A 25,915-nucleotide genomic window follows, 5' to 3' on the forward strand; every position below is an offset into this window, starting at 1 on the left:
AAAATAGCTCTCCCTCCTGGCTGCTCCTGCTTTTGCTTATGAACACATGTAAGCAGGGGGCAGGTGGGGTGGGGATCAGCAATCATCTGCTTTTAGTTGGCTGGTTTTTCTTCCATGGCCTGTTAAAGAAATACTGGGAAATGTGGAGAAAGAAATGGAATCTATTAATACTTAAGAAAATGTAAAATACTTAAGAAAAACTACTTCTCGAAGGATGTGTGGTTATGGTAAGAGCTTGAACCAGGCTCGATAAAAGGTAAAAAGGTAAAGGACCCCTGGATGGTTTAATCAAAGGCAACTATGGGGTGCAGCGCTCATCTCATTTTTCAGGCCGAGGGAGCTGGTTTTTGTCCACAGACAGTTTTCTGGGTCATGTGGCCAGCATGACTAACCCACTTCTGGTGCAACGAAACACCGTGACAGAAACCAGAGCACATGGAAATGTTTACCTTTCTGCTGCAGTGGTACCTATTTATCTACTTACACTGGTATGCTTTCAAACTGCTAGGCTTTTCCCCCATCCCACAGCATTAACATAGATCTCTCTGTGGGTTTCTTTCCATCCTGATCAATGCAGGTTGGTTTTCTTCTTTAGTGATCACTCGTAGCCAAGTAAGATTGTCTTCCATAAACACGGTTTTAAAAGTGAGTCCGTAAGTGACTGTGGAGGCCAATTCTGGATCCACATGTCCTTCCACAGTGGGGACATAGGTTTCTGGGTGGGAGGTGGTCATGGTGAGGGTTTGCCAAGCGTGCCTTCCTCTTAACGTGTTTCTCCCTTTTGTCCTGAGTTTGAGCGTCTTCAAAACCCATGACCATCTCCAATTGGAGCGCTCGCAGGCCAGTGTTTCCCAGTTGTCAGTGTTTATACTACATTTTTAAAGATTTGCCTTGAGAGAGTCTTTGAACCTCTTTTGTTGGCCACCAGCATTACGTTTACCATTTTTAACTTCAGAATAGAGTAGTTGCTTTGGAAGACTATAATCAGGTATCTGCACAACATGACCAGTCCAACGAAGTTGATGTTGAAGAATCATTGCTTCAACACTGCTGATCTTTTTTTCTTTCAGTACACTGGCATTAGTTTGCCTGTCTTCCCAAGTGATGTGTAAAAATTTCTGGAGACATTGTTGATGGAATCTTTTGAGGAGTTGGAGATGGCGTTTATAAGTGGTCCATGTTTCACAAGCATACAATAAGGTTGGTAGTACAATAGCTTTGTAAACAAGCATTTTGGTTTTCCTGCAAATGTCCCAGTCCTCAAACACTCTGCACTTCAATTGGGAGAAAGCCGTACTCACAGAGCTCAGGTGATGCTGGATTTCGGCATCAATGTCAGCCCTTGTGGAAGGATAACTGCCCAGGTAGAAGAAGTGACTGACATTTTCCAACGTTACACCATTGAGTTGGATTTGTGCTGCTGCGGAAGGGTTGTTTTGTGCTTGTTGATGCAGCACTTTGGTTTTTTGAATGTTGAGCAATTGGCCAAGCTTTTCGTAAGCTTCTGCAAAGATATTTAGGATGGTTTGGAGGTCATCTTCTGAGCGTGCACAGACTACGTTGTCATCAGCATATTGAAACTCTATGACAGAAGTTACAGTAACCTTACTCTTTGCTTTCAACTTGCTCAGATTGAAGAACTTTCCATCTGTTCAATATACGATTTCTACTCCAGAGGGGAGTTTCCCTTCGGCAAAGTGTAGGATCATTGCAATGAAAATAATGAATAGAGTTGGGGCAATAAAACAACCTTGTTTAACACCTGATCCCACTGTGAATGGTTTACTTTGAGAACCATTGTTATCTGCGGTTGTTGCTGTCATATTATCATGGAGGAACTGGATGATGTTCACAAATTTATCTGAGCAGCCATTTTTCAGAAGGAGAGTCCACAGGGCATGGCATTACAATTTACAGTGTTGAATGCCTTAGTCAGGTCGTATACAGGGGTTGCTTTTGCTTTCTGCATTTTTCTTGAAGCTGTCAGTTGGTAAAATCATGTCCACTGTCACCCTAGAAGGTCTAAAACCATTTTGGGATTCAGGAAGGGTCACCTCAGATATTGTTAATAGACGGTTTGCTAAGATCCTTGCAAGAATTTTGCTGGCTGCAGCTAATAAAGAGATGCCTTGATAGTTTCCACAATCCATTCTGTTACCTTTTTTAAAGAGACTGAGAATTTTGGCATCTCTAAAGTCTGCTGGGATCTCCTCTCTCTCTAATTTTTTTGCTGAGCTTGTGAAGTTGTTGTGCAAGTTCGATTCCACCCACTTTGAAGACTTTGGCAGGTATCCCATCAGGTCTGCTGGTTTTGTTGTTTTTCATTTGGTTAATAGCTGTACACAGCTCTCCCAATTTGGAAATACTACATGCTCATCTCTAATTTGTTTTTGCAGAATTTGTGAGAGGACCTCAGCAGCTATGAGGGAGATGCAATTAAGGAGATGTTGGTAATGTTCTTTTCAGCGCAGTACAATAGCTTATCTTTTAGAAGTGTGGTACCATCTGTTGAGTGTAGGGGCTATATGATTTATTGGCCCATAGATGGTCTTTGTGGCTTTAAAGAAACTCTGTGCATCATGAGTGTTGACTAAGTGCTGGATCTCTTGAACTTTTTTATCCACCAGGTGTTCTTTAGTTGTTTGGTTCTTCTTTAATTTCAGCCTTAGCATTGGCATAGGTTTTTTTCTTAGTGGAGCAGTTTCTATCTCTTTGCAAGATCTAAAAGGCCTTCTTTTTCTTGTCAATAATGCATTCAATCTCACTGTCATTCTCATCAAGCCAGTCCTGGTGTTTCTTGGTTTGGTATCCAATAGTTTGTTCACAGACTGCAATAATGGATGTTTTTAGCTTGGTCCAGTGTTCCTTGCTGTTACCAGGGAACTCCAAAAGCAGATGGTCCTTAAGAGTCATTTGGAAGCAGTCCTGCTTAATAGGATCTTGAAGGGCTTGAGTGTTCATTTTGCACCTTGGTTTCCTTCCTTGAAGCCTGTGTTGAGGTATAATCTTGATAGCCATTGTGGAGTGCATTAATCAGTGATCTGCCCAGCAGTTATCGGCACTCATCATAGCTCTGGTAAGGAGCACATCATGGCGATCTTCAGCTCGGACAATTACAAAGTCTCAGAGGTGCCAGTGGTTTGACCGGGGGTGCCTCCAAGATGTTTTATTGCTTTTTGTCTAAAGAGTCTGTTGGTAATAACAAGGTTGTGTGCTGCACATATCGTCAAAAGTAAGATTCCATTCTGGTTGCTGTTGCCAATTCCTTCTTTCCCAATAGTCCCAGGCAGGGGCTTAGGAAGGGAGGTGTGGGGGGTACAGTCCACCCCAGGTGTTATCCCTGAGGGAGTGACAAAATGGCACACCACGGAGGCAGCACTTACCGCGGGGCCTGCAGCACGCCTGAGCCATGCATCTCCCCTGGGACTGACGCGGTGGCTTGGGGCCCCACATTGTCCAAAATGGCAGCGTGGGGCTTGCATCCGCCAGGCAGACTCCGTGGGCAGCTCACTGTGCTGCCCCCCTGGGCGGATCACCGCAGTGTTCCTTTGCGTGGATCGCCTCGCCCCTGCCTCTCCAGGTGCTGGAGCAGCTAGCTACACCCCTGGTCCCAGGCCACAGATTGAAATCTTGGCCAACTCTTGCATTAAAATCACCCAGGAGGATAATTTTATGTGTCTTAGGTGTCTCTGATAGGATGGTATCCAGCTGAGAGTAAAATTTTTCTTTAATGTCTTCATCAGCATCCAGTGTTGGTGCATAAGCACTTAAAATAGTAGACTGTTAGTTTTTATTCAAAGGGTTGAAAGTCACTCATTAATGCCGGTAGGGACTTCTGACAAGAGCCTCACAAGATCGTTTATGATAGCAAAGCCTACTCCATGTATTTGACGTTCTTGTTCAGGTAGACCTTTCCAGAAGAATGTGTAACCTCCCTTTTCTTCCTTCAGTTGTCCCTCACCTGCTCTTCGAGTTTCTTGAAGCACTGCAATATCAATGTTAAAACGTCACAGCTCTCCCGCAATGATGGCAGTTCTGCGTTCGGGATGCTCATTATCTGTGTTATCCAACAAAGTCTGTATATTCCACGTTCCAAAGTTCAGTTGTCCTTTATGACCGCTGGGTGCACCACACTGGGTGCAGTAATCCAGTCAGGGGGAAAGGGGAGGCAGACTATGCTTAGGGCACCTTTTCTAGCCCCTCCCCCTTTTGGGGGTGAGCAGAGTGGATCCTAAGTAGGGCTGCTCAACTGCCTCATTCCTTGAGTCAGAGAGATTGAATCTGTATCCACTGCCCAGGTGCCGGTTCATGACTAGCGGCTTCCAGATTTCACAGTCTTGCACCATTACCATCTGCCGATTGCCATGGGACTTTTTTGGGTTTGGGTTTGGGATGGGTTTTTGGAAGACGCCTGTGCATAAATTTGTTTTACATTTGTAGATCAGTGCACGCTCACCAGCCCAGTTTCGCAGTAAGGCTCTATTCCAATGGCATGAGGATCATGACAACTGGTAGATTTTTATCTGCTGCAGCCTTCATCGCCTCACAGCTGTTGTAACATACCACTTGTTATCATCCACCTGTTCTGCTGTTGAGGACTTTTTGGATCATTCTTTGCCTAGCTCCTCCCTTTGACCTTACCGCTTTGGGTGACCCTGCTGGGAGTACGAGATTCCCGACGGCTTCGCTCACAAGGGTCATAGGAACGTGCAAGCCCACTCACCACAACAAGGCGATGATTCCGCGAGTGAGAATGCATGTTGGTACATTAGGGTGAACTACCCTACTGTTATGTACTGAGTTGAATAGGATCCAAAACCTACCAAACTCAGCCTGCCCCCCACCTAGCCCCTACCTGCCTGCCTTCCTGTTTACAACTGGTCCAGAGCTTGACCCTGCCTGCCAGCTCCTTAGTCTAAAGGCTCATCCACACTTCCACTTGCTCCAAGCCTAGAAATCACAAATCCAAGCGGTTTTCTGCTGTCCCATGCTTTCTAGGCAGAAGTCTGAATGGTTTTCCATTTGCCCGCCGCTTTCCCCAGGAAAACCTGTTCTTTGCCACTGAATCAGAGCAAAGGTCAGTCTGCAGAAAACCCAACTGACATTTGATCCGATTCAGTGGTAAAGAGAGGGTTTTCCTGGAGGAAAGCGGCATGGCAAACCGAAATGTGGATGAGCCCAAGTGTTGCCCTTGCAGAACTCAGCAGGAAGGAAGGTGGGAGGGGGCCACTATAATTAGTTGGTTCTGCCTGTCATGGGCTCTGGCTCAACCTCTGTTTGTGTCCCTAATGTCTACCCAGCCAGTCTCAATGGGCACCAGCCACCACTGATCCAGATGTTGCAGCAACTACAGAAGGAAACACCCATTGTCATGTACGGTTTGTGGATCCTTGGCACTTACTGGAGGTCCATCCACCCCAGGCATTCCTGGTATCCCTGGTTTTCCTTGTGGGCCCTGCAAGGAAGAAAAGGGATGGTCAACAAGGCACTATTTGAATCCTGTCTTGCTCAAGGCAGAGCAGGAAAATAGGGACTGTGATGTAAATGTGTTTGTGTTGATATTGCCCCATAACTTGTCCTTTTAAATGTGAATGGCAAAGGAGGTGTGAATCCCGACAGTAGCAAGAAATGCTTTGTGAACAGGGATTTTCTAGTACAGCTCAGAGATCTCCCAGACCGAAAAGCATGTATCTGGACACACTGCAACAGGCCAACCAGTACATTCCAAAGCAGGCCTCTAAAACACACCCACCCAGCCCATAAGCAATATTTTCATGCCGAGGCTCAAAACATCCATGCTCCAACTCACCTTTTCGCCTGGAAGCCCAACAGGACCCTGGGGACCAGGCAGACCCTATGAGAAAGAAGCAAATTAGAGGGGATGAGGCAAATATTAATTAAAAGGGGGGGGGAACAGTCCTACATTCCTGATGCTTCTACAGGTGAAGACAGATTTCAGAGCACTTAGGCTGCTCTGTTCAATTTTAAACATACATTCTCTCCTCCAGAGTTAAACTTGGGGCAGGGGAGCAGGTTTCAAGTAGATCAGCTGTGCACAGCACTGATTTGTGGACCCCCAAGATATCAGAAAGGTGCTCCCCCATGATGAGAATATTCAGGTAGTACTTTTAAAAATAAGTAGGTGCACTGTGCATCTGAAATGTGAGTGGGGAGACTGATGGCTGAACCAGCATTCAATTTGCTGGTGTGCCTGCCTGTCATTTCACCTGTAAAGGAGGGAACAAAGCAGGCTCTTATCACATCTTGAGAGTGTTTATCTTTCCATATGTTTTATGTTCCCCAGTCTTTACCCAATGAAGCCCAACCCTAGTACCCTTGGTTATCACTCTCAGGACTGAAGTAGATACTAAGGGGAACTTCAACCCTGGGGTTAACAGCAGCTATGTGCAGAGAACATTTATGTTGAGACCATAGTTGGGAGTAAAGAGTTAGCTGCCCCTGGCCAGAGCATGCCACAGTCCCTTCAAAATTACCCCCCCCCCAACACACACAGTATCAACTGTTTGTTGCTGTTTTAAGAAAGGTTCAGTATGTTTCTATCACATCTAATTTGCCCTCCCCACATCACATACACATATGCTGTAGTGAAAAACACACACCTGAGATCCAGGGTTTCCCTGCTGTCCAGGGGGGCCTGGTTCACCTTGAATGCCCTGGGGACATGAAATCCTGCAGTCAATCAATATTCTGTGCATATACAGCTACAGCTACATAAGTAGCATAGAGCAAAAGAGACAACACACAAAGTGCTACAAAATTGTGGCTAAATTTGCTGGAGGGATTTGAAAAATGAAAAGTGTGAAAAGGGGAAGGTTTGTGTCTTTGACCATCTGGGATACTGGCACTATGATGCTGGGCTGCATTTACCACTTCTAAACCTTCCTCAGCAGTTATCTGATTGAGCTGGGGTCTGATTTCATATAAAGGTAAGTAGAAGCACCTCAGTGTAGTTACAAAATTCTGCACAGAGACTAGGAACTGGCTCATCTAACCTCGCTGAGCTAACCTGAGCTAACCTATTTATTGCTCCAGTCCAAATAATTAAACTGCATGATAGGCAAAGAACATGAGTGCTTATGATCTATCACATGGAAACAAATCAACAAAAGCACCGTTTTGTACAGTAATTACTATATGTTGCTTCTAGGCTTTTCTTGACATTTAGGCCACAATCCAGCAATAGATTTAAATATGCTGGAGGAGCACACCTAATTCTGTGGTAATAGTGTAGCCTTCATCTTCAGAATGAGTGATCTTGTTTACAATGTCCTTCCAAGTGCACAGAAAGCAAAACAAGACATCCATTATTTCACAATTGACTCTTTTGTCTCTAAGGAGACATAATTCTGCAGTGCAAAAGGATGTGGGCCACATGAATAAAGATTTTGGATTATGCTCCTCAGTAGCATAAAGGCTGCATTTAGTTGCAAATCAGCTTGTGTTAATTGTTACAGCAGCAAGTTAGCATGTACTTTGTTTAGGAACTATATGAATTACAAAATTGAAAGCTTGATTGAAAACTATGGGTTGGATCCAACAAAATTGTCCCAGTTATGCAAGGACTTTTTGTGCAACAGAACCTCTTCTTACTCTCCTCCCTATGTGTGCCCCCCAAATTTATTCTGGGGATTCCCCCAACGTACTGGAGCAGATCAGGGGGCAGGGAGAAGAGAGGGAGGGGAGGTTCCGATGCACAAGTGGAAGTCCTTACACAAATGGAATGACTTCATTGCATACTTCCTCTTTGTGTGATTTTACTTACTGAATTAAATTGCCTTGTAATAAAAAATAAAAAATACCACCCTGCAGAAATCTCAGCATTCATGTGTGAATTTGCACTATAAATGCAGCCACCTCCCCATGACTTCACGCATAATGAAAGCACCTAAATGCACTATTTCAGCTGGATCTTAGGTTTTTCTGGATATGCATCCTCCAATTAAGCAACTAATTCAGAGGCTAAAATCTGAGATAGGCCAAAAGAATTCTGACTGGGTTAGAATCCCATTGGTATCATGCAAAGACTCCTTTAAAATTACATTACTAAATCAAAATGACTGGACTAGTTTGTAGGTTGCCCTTCTTGATGCATCTTTTGTGATGATCTCAAACTTTGTACTGTAGATTAGGCTACAATGTTTTAAATCAAAATGAAAGCTTGAAATTTGAGTGTTTCCAAAGCTTAAGCCCAATGGAAGACCTCCTAAGCACAGATCTATGGAGGAGACCTTAAGAAAATGCACTCTGCTTCACATACTCAATGGACCAATTTCCTTTATTATTCCTTTACATATTCCGGATCTCATTCCAGTAAATAGCAGATTCCACAGCATCGTAGGAATTAAATTCTAGGTGAACAGGGGCATTTGCAAGGGTGCTATGAAAGGGAGGCCCAGAGCGCTGTCTCATGGTGTACATGAGACCAAGAGACATGGATGGTGAGGGAGCTGCTGCCATGACCGCAACACCTGTGACACGTTTGTTTTCCTGCCAGGAATGTGCAAAACTACATCTGCAGCAAGTGCAGGCTGGTTGCCTTGCTGGAAGAGAAGATGCAGCAAATTGAGGCCTCTCTATCCACATTTTGAGCTACTGGGCAAGACGAGAAATTTCTTGATAGAACAGGGTGGACTGTCCTGGAACAGCAACACAGGCGGGGTCCACCTAGGGAGGAGGAAGATTACCCATTGCAGAAGATGAACCCTTGGTTGGAGGAATGTGACACACAAAAGCCGGACTGTCAGGAGCCATGCTGTGTCTCTGCCTTATCACATGAGCATAGTCAATTTTTCCCTTTACCATAAACCAGGGAAATTCACAACTGTCTGTGTCTCTTACCAAGTTCCCTTTGTGTCCAGGGGCCCCATCAATACCGCTGACACCCTGTGGGATGGGAACACACAACAGAGAACAAACTCAAAAGACGTGCCAAGAATGAAACTGTATCAGAATCTAGGGTTGCCATACGTCGAGAATTTCCTGGACATATCCAGAATACTGAAGTCAGAAGTAGTGTCTGGGTAGAAATCGCTAAACTCAACAACTTTGCCTCACCCTCAAAAGCTCAACAACTTCTCTGACCGGATTTTCACTGTTTGATATATGGCACCCCTATTAGAGTCTTATGAACTACTTCTTGTTTTTCAGTTTCAAAACAGGAAGCTCCAAATTCTAACTTCAGGATTCTCAGATTTAGTCTCCATTTGGGCTTTTTGTTTTGTTTTGGGCTGCTACTCTGAGAAGTCATTGGCATTTTGCCATTGAAATGTGAGTTCTGCCCTTCAGAACCAATGCAGATGTAATATTTCCAATCTCCTGGTCACAGTTATCAAATTATGAGTTTGCTAATCACTCACATGATTCTTCACTCCTCCAATCTCCCATGTGAATGCCCGTCTCCCTTCCATTATCTAATTTAACTATAGGGTATTGCTGTGTCTGCTGTGAGGCTCATGCTTAATAGCACAGCTTGCAAATTCTCTCTAAACCCCTTTTTCAAACCAGTTATTAGCACAATCCTGGCTCATGCAAACTATAGGCCATTCCACACAGCAGTTTATTGTGGACTTTGTGCTGCTCATGCCTGGAAGCTTTTCGCATCATCCACACCATCCACATGACATCGTCCTCCTCAAAATGCCAGCCTGTACTTTTTCCTCCTTCAATTCAGAATTTTCCTTACTGCAGAAAATCCAGTCATAACAAATATCCCATCATGCCTCCTTGTGCTCCTTGGTGCAGTGTGTGTGTGTGTGTGTGTGCCTCACCTTCACTGTGTGGTGTCTATTGCCATGCCCCTTCTTCTGTTTGCTCCTTGCATGAGCAGACGTGCACAAATTCTCTAAAAATAAATGCTTGGGTCCAGTTAGTCCTCTGAATAGAGAGGGACAGCAAGCGTGTGCCAGTCTTCTTGTAAACTAGGGTAATTCTTCTTTCCCAGCCATCTCCAACTGACCTTCACCTTAAAGCACCTTGGGAATAGTGTTGCTGAGAGGGGGGGGTGGAAGCCTCTTGCTGTTTTCTAAGAGCCTTTGCAGCTGTAGGAGGAAGTACTAGGGCAGTGGATCCCAATTGGTGGTCTGCGGACCCCAGGGGGTCCATGTAACCCACCCAGGGGGTCTGTGGCACCATTCATATAACAAACACTACCACAGAGATTCCATACCCCTCAATTGTCCTGAAAACAGGACATCCCATTTTTGGGTGCCATACTCTGATGGCACCTCAAAACATGCATCCTGGTTTTTTACTGGGACATGTTGGAGGGTATGTAGAGATATGAAAATTTTCAAGAGTATGGGGGTTAAGGCTAAGCTTTTGAAAAACAGGAGGTCTGCAGTACTTAGCTAATTAGGAACCACTGCCCTAGGGCATAGAGCTGTCAGAGACTTTTTAAAGGAAACAGCTGGAAATGGCAAACGTGAATGCCCCCAAACTTCTGAAATGCTGCAGGAGACTTTTGGAGAGGTTTGAGAAAACAGTGCAACTGATTCATCTCTCTCCCAGCAACATGATCAGATCTGGGGAGCTTTAAGCTGAAGTTGGAAGACAGTTGTAGAAGCCTGGGAGAGGAATTTTCTAAATTTACAGGAAGCTTGGCACATGCACGCACCCACTCTAAGCACTAAAGCACTGCCTATTTGTTTTTATTATTACAGATCTTGCACAATCCTATTACATCAGAAGTGTACAAAAATACTTTTCTTTTTTTAAAAAAAACAAACAAACAAGTTTAGTTCTGTAAACTAACTGGGGGAAGGGTGACCGAGGAGAGAGGCAAAACAACAACATACTCAGGATATTTTCTGCCAAGCACAGAGCTGGGGGATGGCAAGCAGAGGAACAGAAATTTATATGAGTGAAAAAACATGAAGAATGACCCATTTGCAAGATAATGCACCCATCTGGGCACAGCCTATGGCTAGCACTTGTGCAGGGTGATGCTAAACTGTGGTTAAAACAAACCATGAAAGAGTAGACAATGTTCATTTGGAAGAGAAGAGGGAAGGGAGAAAGCAAATCTACAGCACATGCCTAATCTCCTAAATGAGGATTGGGAGATGTTATATCTGCACTGGGCCTTAAATACATACAGTGGTGCCTCGCAAGACGAAAAGAATCCGTTCCGCGAGTCTCTTCATCTTGCGGTTTTTTCGTCTTGCGAAGCAAGCCCATTAGCGGCTTAGCGGATTAGCGCTATTAGCGGCTTAGCGGGCTTAGCGGATCAGCTGATAAGCGGCTTAGCGGCTTAACGGATCAGCTGATAATCGGCTTAGCGGATCAGCTGTTAAGCGGCTTAGCGGCTTGGGAAAAAGGGGGGGGGAACCCCGCAGGAACTCGCAAGACATTTTCGTCTTGCGAAGCAAGCCCATAGGAAATTCGTTTTGCGAAGCACCTCCAAAACAGAAAACCCTTTCGTCTAGCGGGTTTTCCGTCTTGCGAGGCATTCGTCTTGCGGGGCACCACTGTACATAAATACCACAACATCAAAAGCAAATCTCAAAACCAAACTCAAAATTCGAAAGTTAAACAATGCCCCAAATTCAAATGGTAAGGTCAAGTTTTGAGTTGCAAATAGCAGAGCAGGAATTCAGATGTGTTAAACGTTGCCTCTTAATGCTATTCTTCCCATTCACTGAACCATGGAATAATTACAGAATTGGAAGGACGAAGAAGCCCCCTAGTCCAACCCTCCCCTTGAATTCATTTCTGTTTTCTCCAAGCGCAGGAAGGGGAGAGGAAAAAGGATTCATACCATCTGGCCTGGGGGACCAGGAGCGCCTCGTGAGCCAGCCAAACCACGGATACCCTAGGAAAAAAGAGGGACATGTTAGTGATGCCTAAATAATGTGCACTGCATGTTCTTCTGAAGGCCTTTCTACATTCTCAGACAAGTGTGCCCCAACCATTATTTTATTTTCAGTGGAGCCTCCTTTTGCAAACCTTTATCCATCCCAGAAGTACATGCTAGAAAACTTGCAGCAAAGACTATACTTGCAATGAATACGCAGAATCAAATTTATGGAAAATTGTAGTGTTCCTATAATGGAATGCAACCCCAAAGAGGTAGCCATTACAGTAAAGGTCCTCCCTTCTCTCCACTTCTGCAATGTCTGTCATGCCTCACTTTGCATTATGTTGTCACAATGTTCTGTTCCCTGCCCTCTGCCAGCAGCTGCCAATAAGAAGGTCCCACCACCTGAGCAGGTGCTTCATCCCGCCTCAGTATAAATGGCCTTAAAAATGCATCAGACAGATTCAGGAAGAATGCCTTTAGGGTAGCCAGGGCCAGATTTAGGTTTGATGAGTCCCTAAGCTACTGAAGGTAATGGGGCCCTTTATATAGCAGGCGGGGCCCATTACTTACATCATAGGAGCCGACACAACACAAAACACTGTTGCTGTATGTCGGTTTTATTTTATTTGTTTTTTATCTTACATTTTGGAAATGTACATCCAGTTTTTTTCCTTTAATTTTTTGGGGGCCCCCAAGAGAGTGGGGCCTTAAGCTGTAGTTTGTTTAGCTTACACATAAATCCAGCACTGAGGGCAGCCCAGTATAGAATCTTGGGCAGAGGGGAAGAGAATCTTCTCTTGGACTGTACCACTATAGGCAGTAGGTGGCAATGTTGCACATTTGAGTGCTTCCCCACCAAAACATTCCCTGCGCATAAAAAAAGAACAGCTTAAGAAGAAGGCTCCTTCCCAGAAAAAACATAGCTTTTTCTCTTTTATGTGGGAGCACTTGAACATCCAACTTCACTACGGCAGCCTAAAGTTCTTCAGTCCAGAGACAGTTTTACCCCTTGGTTCCTCCAGTCTTCCACACTTCCTTTTGTCCAGAGATTTCCAGGCACAAATTCAAGAAGCTTTTATTTTGTCCTGCCAGTTTCCCTGAGAAAACCCACAGTTTACTGTTGAGTTTGTTCTGATTGAGCAGTAAACCCCAGGTGGGACAAAAGAAAAACCTCTTGAACCCGTGCCTGGATAGCTCAGGCCAAACTAAAGTGTGGATGAGTGCAGAGAAAGAGTGCAGGATTAAGAGGGACATTTGATCTAGCCTGGCCTAGTCATTGTTTTTATTTCTTTTTATTTTATAATAATAATAATAATAATAATAATAATAATAATAATAATAATTTATTATTTATACCCCGCCCATCTGGCTGAGTTTCCCCAGCCACTCTGGGCGGCTCCCAATCAGTGTTAAAAACAGTACAGCGTTACATATTAAAAACTTCCCTGAACAGGGCTGCCTTAAGATGTCTTCTGAATAACAGGTAATTATTTATCTCTTTGACATCTGATGGGAGGGCGTTCCACAGGGCGGGCGCCACTACCGAGAAGGCCCTCTGTCTGGTTCCCTGTAGCCTCACTTCTCGCAATGAGGGAACCGCCAGAAGGCCCTCGGCGCTGGATCTCAGTGTCCGGGCTGAACGATGGGGGTGGAGACGCTCCTTCAGGTATACAGGACCGAGGCCGTTTAGGGCTTTAAAGGTCAGCACCAACACTTTGAATCGTGCTCGGAAACGTACTGGGAGCCAATGCAGATCTCTCAGAACCGGTGTTATGTGGTCCCGGCGGCCACTCCCAGTCACCAGTCTAGCTGCCGCATTCTGGATTAATTGCAGTTTCCGGGTCACCTTCAAAGGTAGCCCCACGTAGAGCGCGTTGCAGTAGTCCAAGCGTGAGATAACTAGAGCATGCACCACTCTGGCGAGGCAGTTCGCGGGCAGGTAGGGTCTTAGCCTGCATACCAGGTGGAGCTGGTAGACAGCTGCCCTGGACACAGAGTTAACCTGCGCCTCCATGGACAGCTGTGAGTCCAAAATGACTCCCAGGCTGCGCACCTGGTCCTTCAGGGGCACAGTTACCCCATTCAAGACCAGGGAATCCCCCACACGAACCCGCTCCCTGTCCCCCAAAAACAGTACTTCTGTCTTGTCAGGATTCAACCTCAATCTGTTAGCCGCCATCCATCCTCCAACCGCCTCCAGGCACTCACACAGGACCTTCACCACCTTCACTGGTTCTGATTTAAAGGAGAGGTAGAGCTGGGTGTCATCTGCATACTGATGAACACCCAGTCCAAACCCCCTGATGATCTCTCCCAGCGGCTTCATATAGATATTAAAAAGCATGGGGGAGAGGACAGAACCCTGAGGCACCCCACAAGTGAGAGCCCAGGGGTCTGAACACTCATCCCCCACCACCACTTTCTGGACACGGCCCAGGAGGAAGGAGCGGAACCACTGTATGACAGTGCCCCCAGCTCCCAGCCCCTCTAGACGGTCCAGAAGGATGTTATGGTCGATGGTGTCAAAGGCCGCTGAGAGATCCAGCAGAACTAGGAAACAGCTCTCACCTTTGTCCCTAGCCCGCCGGAGATCATCAACCAGCGCGACCAAGGCAGTTTCAGTCCCATGGTGAGGCCTGAATCCCGATTGGAAGGGATCCAAATGGTCCGTTTCCTCCAGGCGTGCTTGGAGTTGTTCAGCAACCACCCGCTCAATCACCTTGCCCAAGAATGGCAGATTTGAGACTGGGCGATAGTTGGCCAAATTGGCCGGGTCTAAAGATGTTTTTTTAAGAAGCGGTTTAATGACCGCCTCTTTCAGCGGGTCTGGGAAGGCTCCCTCACAGAGGGAAGCATTCACCACCCCGCAGAGCCCATCGCCCAGCCCTTCCCGGCTCGCTTTTATCAGCCAGGATGGGCAAGGATCAAGGAGACAGGTGGTCGGTTTCACTTGTCCAAGCAGCCTGTCCACATCCTCGGAGGTAACAGATTGGAATTGATCCCATGTAACAGGACCAGACAGAACTCTAGCACTCTCCCGCCCTGGCCCTGCTCCCACGGTGGAGTCTACCTCCTTCTGAATCTGAGCGATTTTATCTGCAAAAAACTTTGCAAAAGCATTGCAGGAGATCTTGGGGTCCCTACCAGGCCCCGGTGGTACAGGTGGTTCCGATAGATTGCGAACCACCTGAAAAAGTCTCCTGCTGCTGTTTTCTGCAGATGCAATGGAGGCGGCGAAGAAAGCCCTCTTCGCCGTCGCCATTGCCACTTGGTAGGCTCGACGTTGAGCTCTAACCCGTGTCCGGTCTGATTCAGAATGAGTTTTCCGCCACCGGCGCTCTAGCCGTCTCAACGATTGTTTCATCACCCTCAGCTCCGGGGAAAACCACGGGGCTGTCCGGGCTCCATGCAATCGGAGAGGGTGCTTCGGAGCCAGACAGTCAATAGCCCTGGTTAACTCCACATTCCAGCGTGCCACCAGGGAATCAGCCGAAAGGCCATCAACTTGGGATAAAGCATCCCCTACCACTCTCTGGAAGCCAATTGGATCCATTAAGTGGCGGGGGCGGACCATCCGAATCGGTCCCACCTCCCTGCAGAGGGGAAGGGTTGCGGAGAAGTCCAGTTGCACCAGGAAGTGATCTGACCATGGCACTTCTTTTGTTTTGCTTTTAGTTAGTGTCAGATCACCAACATCCATAGAGGTGAACACCAAGTCTAAGGCATGTCCACGGCTATGAGTTGGGCCAAACTTATTCAGGGACAGCCCCATGGAGGCCATGCTTTCCACGAAGTCCCGAGCGGCCCCTTGTAAGGTCGTGTCGGCATGGATGTTAAAATCCCCCAGGACAGCCAAGCTAGGTGTCTCCAGGAGCATATCCGCCACGACCTGAAGCAGCTCGGGCAGGGAATCCTTGGTATAGTGGGGAGGTCGGTACACCAGTAGGAATCCTGTACTGCCCCTATTGCCCAACTTCCAGAACATGCACTCAGAAAACTGGGTCTTCCCAATAGGACGCCTGGTGCAGACTAATGACTTCCTAAAAATCACTGCAACCCCCCCTCCCCGCCCACATGACCTGGGTTGCTGTGCGTAAGAGAAACCTGGTGGGCAAGCAGCGGCAAGGACAGGCCCATCTGCTTCATCCAACCAGGTCTCTGTCACACATGCCAGGTCAAATCCTCCATCCACAATCAGGTCGTGGATGGCAGTGGTTTTATTCATCATTGACCTGGCATTGCACAGCAACACTTTCAGGTCATGTGGGTTTCCCTTGCTGATTACTGTATCCTTCCGGTCAGGACCAGACCTGGAGGCAGGGATAGTCCTCAAACAACGACTAAACCAGCCTCCTCGGTAATGACATGGTCTGGTCTTAGCATAACTCCTCCTCCTGCCCGTGATCACTGAGATCGGGTGTCCCAATACATCCCCCCCTGTGGAACCTGCCCCACCCAATCTATTGGCTGAGGCCCACTCCCAGGCAGCCATGACCCTTCCCCTTAAAAAGCAAAATACAAACTATATAATAATTTAACAGAATAATAATAATAATAAAACAAAACAAAACAAAACAAAGCAAGAAACAATAGTGCTGACTAAATGCTTATCCCACCCCAAGCAAAAATAAAATAATGAAATAATATTATATTATAAAAAACAACAACCACCATTTAAGGTGCTGCAAATTAAAAGCGGTTAAAACATTTAAAACCATTTTGTCCATTGCTGCTGGTAGCTGCTCAGGCCTCTAAACTGTAGTGGTAGTGCAGGCCCCGCCCCCTAGGCCGGATGGAGTTGGCAGGAGAGGGAGCGGACTTCCCAGCACTCACACAAGCTGGGAAATGTAGCTTTATCTACATCTAAAATGTAGCTTTAGATATAATATAGTATTTTTGCAACATTAACATGGAGATTAGAAAGCACCATTGCACTGATTCAATAAATTATAAAATAATTTCCCCCACAGCCATGGTATTTCAAAAAAGACAGCAAACAACACATTAAAGCCTTGCATTATCTGGCTTTCCTATATCTTTCATTTTCCAAAATGAGACTAATGATGGTTATTACTTGAGCATAACAGCTGGTTATTCCTTTAAGGTGGTAAGGCATTAATAACAATATCTCATTCGTTTCTCAGAAACAAATGCTTTAGAAAGACAGGAAAATTGTTGAAAGCATGCAGTTTGTGCCATCTCCTTGAAGTACATTTTTGTTAAAAAAAGAAAAAGGAAAAATCAGCCAGCATGGCAGTTGTTAGGTTGTTTATGATACCCCCACTTGTACCTGTCATTTCACATTGCCGGCTGCAGCAAGACTGCATGTTTCCCCGAAGGTTCCTGGTTTCCATTGCTGCTTCCCACCCCCACGGAAGTGGCATAGGCCAACTTCATCCCAGAGCACCTAGGCATCCTGAGTGGGCAGATACTCACAGCTTCCCCAGGCTGTCCTCTGGGGCCTTGCGCACCATCAGAGCCCTGTGAAAAGAAGGAGGTGGAGGGTGGAGTGAGAGCACCACCCTGGTGTTGAGTTGTGTCCACCCCAGCTGCTGGTTTCCCCAGCTTTCACAAACTCATTCACAGAGAAAACCCAATAACAACTTAATGTGCACTCACAACCCTACCCTCAATTTCTCCATATTTCTGATGGTGTGTTTTGCTCCTAAGGGCTCCTATGTATTAAGCAGCTTCCGCCCGACGCCAAATAGACCCCTTTCTGTCTTCAGAGAATACTTTTGAGACTGACCTGTCTGCTGAGGATCACCAGTCTCCTGTGGCATCCCTCTGTGTGCAGGGGATTCTAGGACATGTTCCAAGGTGCACCCAGTTCATGATGGGCACTAAACAGGCTCTAATCAACTCCCATAAGCGTCTCATAACCTCCCTACATTTGTACATTGCAAGAGAAGGCTGGCAGTGGTGGGGAAGCCATATTTCATAAAAGCTGGTCTGCTGTATGACTGACCTCATTGCAGAATCCCTGAGAAGCAATACCATGGAACTCCATTTGAAAACCCACAGAGAAGGGGCAATGTTATGGGGTGGCACTTGGAGCTTGAGCTCCAAAGCTTTGCAGCAAGCCCAAGATTTCCTGCACCTACACTTTCTTTACATTTTATTTCATGCTATCATTTCACTTACAGAGCAGCTGGGTGCACTGCAAAAAGCACAGTGCTAGTGAAATCCATCATACTAATTTCTCATAGCATTCTATATATTTAATTAGCAAATTGTATGCAAATTTGTATCATAGACCTGAACCCTGCTTGCATTGCAGTGGCCCTGCCACAAATATAAATTGTGATAATGTCTGCTTCGAGCACACCAGCTCCTAGGGACCAAGGCAGTTTCAGGCCCCCTGAAGTATTTTTGGAGGAGGCCAAGCCCCCTCAATATTCAGGGGGCATTCAGCTCCGCCCCTGGCATTGCACATACAATGTCAGGGCATAGCGTGGCATCATGCGATGTTGCACACATGACATCATGATGTCACACACATGATGTCATGGCATTGCATGCACAGGCCCCATCAATCTTCTCAAGAAGATGGCGCCTCTGGTCTGCTTTGAAACTGATCAAGTATCTCCTCTTTCCACAGATCTGTGAGATGATCCCACATATTGATCCAATCCTTTCCCACCTTTTCCCTTGAGCTTTAATGCACTGGGCCACCCTAGTGATGCTACAGCAGCCTTAACCACGCATTTCTTCTCATTGTCACAATAATTTGGGCCAATGCAATTCAATTTAGAGCAATTGCAGTATTTTTCTAAGGAACACCACTCCTTGCGTCTTCTAAAAGAAAACAGCACTTTCCGGCGATCAGTTTTCATCCACATGCAATCCACATCCACATCCAATGCTTACCTTAGGGCCCTTCTCACCATGAGCTCCAGGGGGGCCTGGCTTGCCTACATCTCCCTGCAAAAAGCAAAGCAAGAATTAGAGATGATACCAAAAATAGGCAGCCCTGGTATTACAAATATTTGGAGATACTTACTCGGTTTCCCTTTTCTCCAGGAAGTCCTGGGAGCCCATCAAAGCCCCTGTCCCCCTATAAGAAAGAAGCATTAGCACCACAAGGAGAGCCCAATATTTGGGCCACTGAGCATGTCTGCCTATATTGAAAATGCTTTCTTTTTAAAATCACCCAAGATCTTTGTTTCTCATTCCTACAATCCTTTTAATTGTGCAAAAAAGCTTTGTTATAATGATCAAATCCATCCTGACAACCCAGGAAGGTCTGTGGGGGGATATTCCATATATGTATTCCCAGCAGAGTGAAGTGTATGTGTAATATCTATATCTGTCTGTCTGTCTGTCTGTCTGTCTAAACTGGTGTTTGGTTGGGTCCCCCCCCCTTTTTTTTGGCAGATGAATTCTGCAATATGTAATTGCTGCAATAATGGTTCATGGGGTGGATTTATACTGGTGTGCTGACACATCATTCTGCTTTAGCGGGTGTTCTGCAATGCTTCCCCAATGTGGCTGCTCTCTGGAGGAGCGCTCTTGCACTATAGTGCTCATCCCATTAATTCCTGCTTAAAAATTTATACGTTCTAGGGTTTTTGTTTTGTTTTGTAGTCAGATGCTAAGGACAGGAGATGGAGAAGGACTGTTCCCCTCCTGCCCCGTTTGTGGACTGAGTGGAAGCTTTTGGCCAGCCAGTATTGAAAGGAGAGGGATAGGCCCTGGAGGGCTCTTCTCATGTCCCTACACAACTTTTGTTTTGTTTCCAGGGCTTGGACAAAATACAGAGGAAGCAGTTTTGATTTGAAGAAAGAAAGAAAGAAAGAAAGAAAGAAAGAAAGAAAGAAAGAAAGAAAGAAAGAAAATGATCCCATGTCAACATACCAATTGAAAACATTTGTCTTAGCTCTACTTCCACCCTACTAGTTGTGCCAACTGCAGGAAATGTCAACCCACAGTGGGACTGGGAATCTTAGAATTCACTCCCTCCCCTCCACCAATTCCACCCCTCATAAAAGATCTAGAGACCTTAGGTCCAGTTTCTCCTGGAAGTCCTCTGGCACCATCTGCTCCTGAGCGACCCTTTTTTGAGAAAGGAAAGGAAAGGGTGAGAGAAAGGGGTGGCAGGATTATTACGCAATGTCACTCAGCCATGGATGGGATCCTGGAGCAAAGGTGCTTACCCGCTTGCCAATTTTCCCTGGGGGCCCTATTGATCCCTGGATCCCAGGTGAGCCCTGTAACAAGAAGGGAAACAGTTCAGATCAAGAGTGGCTTCACATGTCACCTATCCTAACACCTCAAGATTTTTCCCCATGTTAGACGAAGAATGGAGCCCTTTGTAATGATTGACATGTGGAAGCTTTTGCCGTCAATGGAAACTTATGATTTGACTTGTAACATTTATCTTACAAAGTTGCATTTCCCCAGATGTTGCAGGGGGTCCAGAATGCAATGGCAAGATTGCTTACTTGTGCCAGCTGTAGTGAACACACTGCACTGGCCATCAGTGAGATTATACAGGCCCAATTCAAAGTAGGAGAGGATCTGGTTTGGGATCCCCTGCCAGACAGAAGGCCTCCTCTAGTGCAGTCCCTGATTTTGGGATACCTTGCTGAGGGAAGCTAGGCTGGCAAATTCCCAACCTGCAATGAGAAGGGTGGTAAGACGTTGCTTACTTAGGAAGCAATCTTATTGTCTCCCTGGAGCTCTGCTTTGTTTTATATATTACTGCTTCAATGGTTTGAATGAATTCCATCATTGCTTTTACCATAAGCTGCTGTGAAAGCTTTTTTTTTTTTTTTTTTTTTGGCCTGGAAGCAGGATATTACTGCCTGGAAGCAGTAACTATTTTTTTTTTTAGAAGGAAAAAAGGAGAAGGCAATTGTCAGTATGGGATGAAGAGATTAGGCAAAGCACAAGGAAAAAATCGAAAGGGATGTACATGAAAGATCCAAAAGGGGAGAGATGTACATGATCCTGAGGAGGTGGGATCTTTCCACCCCTGCCTACTTGGGGGAAAGGAGGAGGAGAACAGACTGAAAAAATGGGCTTCATAACTCATTTGCAAGTAATTCCAGAGCCCTGCAGCATAAGGGCTTCCCCACCACAGCAGGAAATGCCTGCAAGTTTAAATTGATAAGTCAGGGATGGGGAACCTGTGGTCCTCTGGCTGTTGCTGGATTCCAGCTCCCACCAGCCCCAGACTGGCCAAGGATGCAGGGGAGCCGTGAGCAACCAACATCTGGAGGGCCTCCAGCTCCCCCTCCCTCAGCTGTGGGAATCCCCCAAATCCAAGCACAAGGCCAGCAAGCAGGACGCCCTCAGAGAAGGGGGCGGGGAAAGAGCTTTCCTGTCTATTCAACGTGGGTAGCATTTCTCTGCTCCATCCCATAGCAATTAAAGACCCTGCCTACTCATCTCCAGCAACCTACCTGTGGACCGGGATCACCTGAGTCTCCTTTCAGACCAGAATTCCCTGGAAGACCCTACCAAAACAAAAATGTTATAAGCAGGTTTTGGGTTTTGGGGGAAATCATTTTTGTTACATTACAAGAAGAATTAAAATCCTGGGAATGTTTCCATCTGCTTACAGTGGTCTCCTAAATAACTTATAATTTCCCCCATTCTTTTATAAAGTTTTTGTCCTCTTGATTCCTGAGTTTTCCAGTCAATTTTGCCATCTCGGCAGAGTCCATCAGCTTGGTTTGCCATTCCTCTCTGGAAGGGACTTTGTCTTCTTTCAATCTCTGGGCTAGTAACATCCGAGCGGCTGTTGTCTCATACATAAAAAGTCTTTTTTGCTGCTTTGGGATGTCAGTACCTATAATTCCTAATAAGAAAGCTTCTGGGTTTTTAATAAAGGTTATTTTAAACATTTTTTTAATTTCATTAGATATCATCTCCCAGAAAGCTTTTATTGCCTTGCAAGTCCACCACATATGATAAAAAGGTACCTTCTTTTTCTTTACATTTCCAGCAGGTGTCTGTAGTTGCCCTATACATTTTGCTAACTTACTAGGAGTCAGATACCACCGGTACATAATTTTCATGTAATTTTCCTTCAGCACACAACATACTGTGAATTTCAAGTCTGTTTTCCATAACCTTTCCCAATCTGCCATCTGAATATTGTGTCCCAAATCTTTTGCCCAGTGTATCATTACCGACTTGACCTGTCCATCTTTTGTACGCCATTCCAAGAGCAAACTGTACATTTTCGACAATAATTTGTTATTGTTTTCTAACAGATCTTTTTGAAATCTTGATATCTCACGATTAAAACCTTTCTTTTTATCTGTCTTAAAAACATAATTTAGTTGGTGAAACTGTAACCAATCTCAAAACAAAATAAAATATAAAAAGTATTTTAAAAAACCTTCCAGTAGCACCTTAGAGACCAACGAAGTTAGTTATTCGTATGAGCTTTTGTGTGCATACACAATTCTTCAGATACACACGAAAGCTCATACCAATAACTAACATTGGTCTCTAAGGTGCTACTGGAAGGAATTTTTTATTTTATTTTATTTTATTTGTTTTGTTTTGACTACAGCAGACCAACACGGCTACCTACCTGTAACTGTAACCAATCTGTTAATAAATCCCTTATAGTCTTTTAGTTTCACCTGGTGTTCTGCTTTAGTTAACAGCTCTGTATATGTTGGCCAATTACTTCTCATATTCAGTTTTTTCAGAGATATTGTTTCTAAAGGGGAAAGCCACCAAGGTTTTTTTTTGTTCTAATAAGTTTTTATATTTTTCCCATACCATAAAAAAATTATTTTCTTATTAAAAGATTCTGAAAACCTTTGTGTACCTTTGCTTTTTCATACCATAAATATGCATGCCATCCAAAACTATTATCATGCCCTTCTAAATCTAAAATATCTGCATTTTTCAATGTTATCCATTCTGGGATCCAGCAAATGCAGGACACCTCATAGTATAATTTTAAATCTGGCAGCATCTGTTAGCAATTTATATTTTATCCTTGGTTTCTTCCCCTGCCAGATAAACCTAGACATATCTTTTTGCCATTCCTTGAAGTGTCCTGCACTGCTGCTCTGCACTGCTTCCTTGAAGTGTACTGCACCAGTATTGACTGAAAGAAAAATAACATTCTTGGCGATACATTCATTTTTATCACTGATACTTTCTCCAAAAATATAAATTCATCCTACCCCAAATCTCTAAATTTCTCTATTTCTTTCCAAGTATTTATGTAATTTTCTTTAAATACATTTACAGTCATACCTCGGGTTAAATATGCTTCAGGTTGAGCGTTTTCAGGTTACGCTCCACGGTGACCTGGAAGTAACGGAATGTGTTACTTCCAGGTTTTGCAGCTCGCGCATGCGCAGACGCTCAAAATGACATCACGTGCATGTGCAGATGCAGCGAATCGCGACCCACACATGCACAGACGTGCAGTCGCGGGTTGCATTCTACTCAGGATGTGAACAGGGCTCCGGAACGGATCCCATTCGCATCCAGAGGTACCACTGTATATTCTTAGCTGTCAGCCATACCCTCAGGTATTTAACTTTTTAATGTATGCATAGAATCATAGAATCATAGAATCATAGAGTTGGAAGAGACCACAAGGGCCATCGAGTCCAACCCTCTGCCAAGCAGGAAACACCATCAGAGCACTCCTGACATATGGTTGTCAAGCCTCTGCTTAAAGACCTCCAAAGAAGGAGACTCCACCACACTCCTTGGCAGCAAATTCCACTGTCAAACAGCTCTTACTGTCAGGAAGTTCTTCCTAATGTTTAGGTGGAATCTTCTTTCTTGTAGTTTGGAACCATTGCTCCGTGTCCGCTTCTCTGGAGCAGCAGAAAACAACCTTTCTCCCTCCTCTATGTGACATCCTTTTATATATGTGAACATGGCTATCATGTCACCCCTTAACCTCCTCTTCTCCAGGCTAAACATGCCCAGCTCCCTTAGCCGTTCCTCATAAGGCATCGTTTCCAGGCCTTTGACCATTTTGGTTGCCCTCCTCTGGACACGTTCCAGTTTGTCAGTGTCCTTCTTGAACTGTGGTGCCCAGAACTGGACACAGTACTCCAGGTGAGGTCTGACCAGAGCAGAATACAGTGGCACTATTACTTCCCTTGATCTAGATGCTATACTCCTATTGATGCAGCCCAGAATTGCATTGGCTTTTTTAGCTGCAACTTGTTATAAGTCCTTTTTATATTGCTCTGTCATGTTTTTCACCAAGATCTTAGTTTTATTTTTATTTAATTTAAAACCTGCTACCTGTCCAGATTCCTGGATCCTCTCTAAAACCTTTTGTAAACTATTCTTGGGATCTTCTACAGTTATCACAAGGTCATCTGCAAAAGCTTTTAATTTATATGCTTTACTTCCTACCGCTATTCCTTTAATTGTCTCATCCACTTGTATCTTTTTTGCCAGGGTCTCTAACACTAAAATAAATAATAATGGTGACGGGACACTCCTGCCTTGTCCCCTTCGTTATTTTACATTTTTCCTTAATCACATTGTTCACAATAGCCTGTTGGTCCGAGTATATTGCCTCTACCGAAAGCCTCTCCAAAGTTCATCATTTCTATTGTCCTCTTCATGAAGGCCCATGAAATATTATCAAAGGCCTTTTCTGCATCTATAAACATTAAAGCTGCTTGTTTCTCATACCTGACCTCCAGATATTCTATAACATTGATTATATTTCTTATATTATCCTTCATCTGGTGGGCTGGTAAGAAAAATGTTATAAGCAGTTTTGATCCCTTAATGTCTCACCAAATATCAAGAATGTAAGCCTGGGTGTAGCCAGGATTTTTGTTGGGAGGAGGCAGAACCTCAGATTTTTATTAATTTTTATTGATTTGGGGGAGAAAGCTGCCCCCACCCCACACCTTGGCTATATCCATGAATGCAAGTAGAGCTGGCAGCCCCATAAATAGGGGGGTGGAATCTCTTCCCCCTTATATCCTTTCTAATAATAAATAAATAAATAAATAAATAAATAAATAAATTTAATTTATACCCCAACCTCCCCGGCCAGAGCCAGGCTCAGGGCAGCTAACACCAGTGAAATTACAGTAAAAACATAATAGGAAAAGAAAAGAATGCAGCCTCATTTTAAAAGTAGCCCATAGATCAAAACCATAAGGGGAGGGAAACATAAGTCAGACTGAGTCCAAATCAAAGGCCAGGAGGAACAGCTCTGTCTTGCAGGCCCTGCGGAAAGATGTCAAATCCCGCAGGGCCCTAGTCTCCTGTGACAGAGCGTTCCACCAAGTCAGGGCCAGTACTGAAAAGGCCCTGGCCCTAGTTGAGATCAATCTAACCACCTTGCAACTTGGGGCCTCCAAAATGTTGTCATTTGTGGACCTTAAGGTCCTCCGCGGGGCATACCAGGAGAAGCAGTGCATTTCTAGAAGCAATGTAGATGAAACAGTAATAGATGCCCACCTGCCTCTGAAAACAGCAACCACATGGGTACCAGTTGTCCCTCGGTAACTCTAGGAGAACTTTGCTTGTCTTACTAGGCAGCACAATGATCCACATCTCCAGACATGGCATGTTGCCAACAGCAGGAGGTGGAGGAGAGTGGAGCAATGTGATGTCATAATATCAGTAGTGTGGGGGAGGGGGCATGGCCCCAGGTGCAGAATCTTGGAGAGGCATGAACCAGGCACCCCCCTCATGCACCCAGTGCACGAGCCCCAGCCATCAGCTGACGGGTGCTAGGTGAGCATGTTCTTCACCCTCCATGCCCCCAATCTTCTAATAGAGGTAGAAACACCTGGGTGCCATGTTCCACATTACTCCAGTGAAGCATTTTCCATGCAGAAATGCAAACTTCAAAATTTGGCCCCATCACCTCCTCTCACTCCAGCCCAGATGCATAGTGCACTTCTCTTGCATGGTGTGAAAGAAAGGACAAATGTCCAAATCTTCCCTCCACAAAAAAGACACTCCCCAGACTATACAGGGCAGCTCCAAACAATGTCAGCTACTCACCAGTGGGCCTGGCCGCCCTGTTAGTCCCATGGGGCCAGGGGGACCTTTCATGGATAGCTGAGAAGGAGAGAAACACAACAATGAATCTCAGGGAGGCAATTTAAAATAGAACCGACAAAC

The 25,915-nt window shown here is 45.1% G+C and overlaps 1 protein-coding gene across 7 annotated transcripts in view; it reads right to left on the reverse strand.

Moving 5' to 3' along the window:
* The window catches only part of COL5A3 (collagen type V alpha 3 chain), a 128,292-nt gene that overhangs the window by 48,139 nt on the left and 54,238 nt on the right, over positions 1–25,915 (reverse strand). For all 7 annotated transcript variants that reach the window (XM_053369420.1, XM_053369417.1, XM_053369409.1 and 4 more), the window contains 12 exons: positions 25,796–25,852; positions 21,226–21,279; positions 19,975–20,028; positions 19,820–19,873; positions 18,822–18,875; positions 18,689–18,742; positions 17,255–17,299; positions 11,777–11,830; positions 8,860–8,904; positions 6,621–6,674; positions 5,810–5,854; positions 5,402–5,455 (listed from right to left, as the gene is read on the reverse strand). In XM_053369420.1, the coding sequence (XP_053225395.1) occupies positions 5,402–5,455; positions 5,810–5,854; positions 6,621–6,674; positions 8,860–8,904; positions 11,777–11,830; positions 17,255–17,299; positions 18,689–18,742; positions 18,822–18,875; positions 19,820–19,873; positions 19,975–20,028; positions 21,226–21,279; positions 25,796–25,852 (624 nt within the window). The remainder of the gene's footprint in view (positions 1–5,401; positions 5,456–5,809; positions 5,855–6,620; positions 6,675–8,859; positions 8,905–11,776; positions 11,831–17,254; positions 17,300–18,688; positions 18,743–18,821; positions 18,876–19,819; positions 19,874–19,974; positions 20,029–21,225; positions 21,280–25,795; positions 25,853–25,915) is intronic.

The sequence above is a fragment of the Podarcis raffonei genome, chromosome 2 (genome assembly GCF_027172205.1).
Source record: "Podarcis raffonei isolate rPodRaf1 chromosome 2, rPodRaf1.pri, whole genome shotgun sequence".
NCBI classification, from domain to species: domain Eukaryota; kingdom Metazoa; phylum Chordata; class Lepidosauria; order Squamata; family Lacertidae; genus Podarcis; species Podarcis raffonei.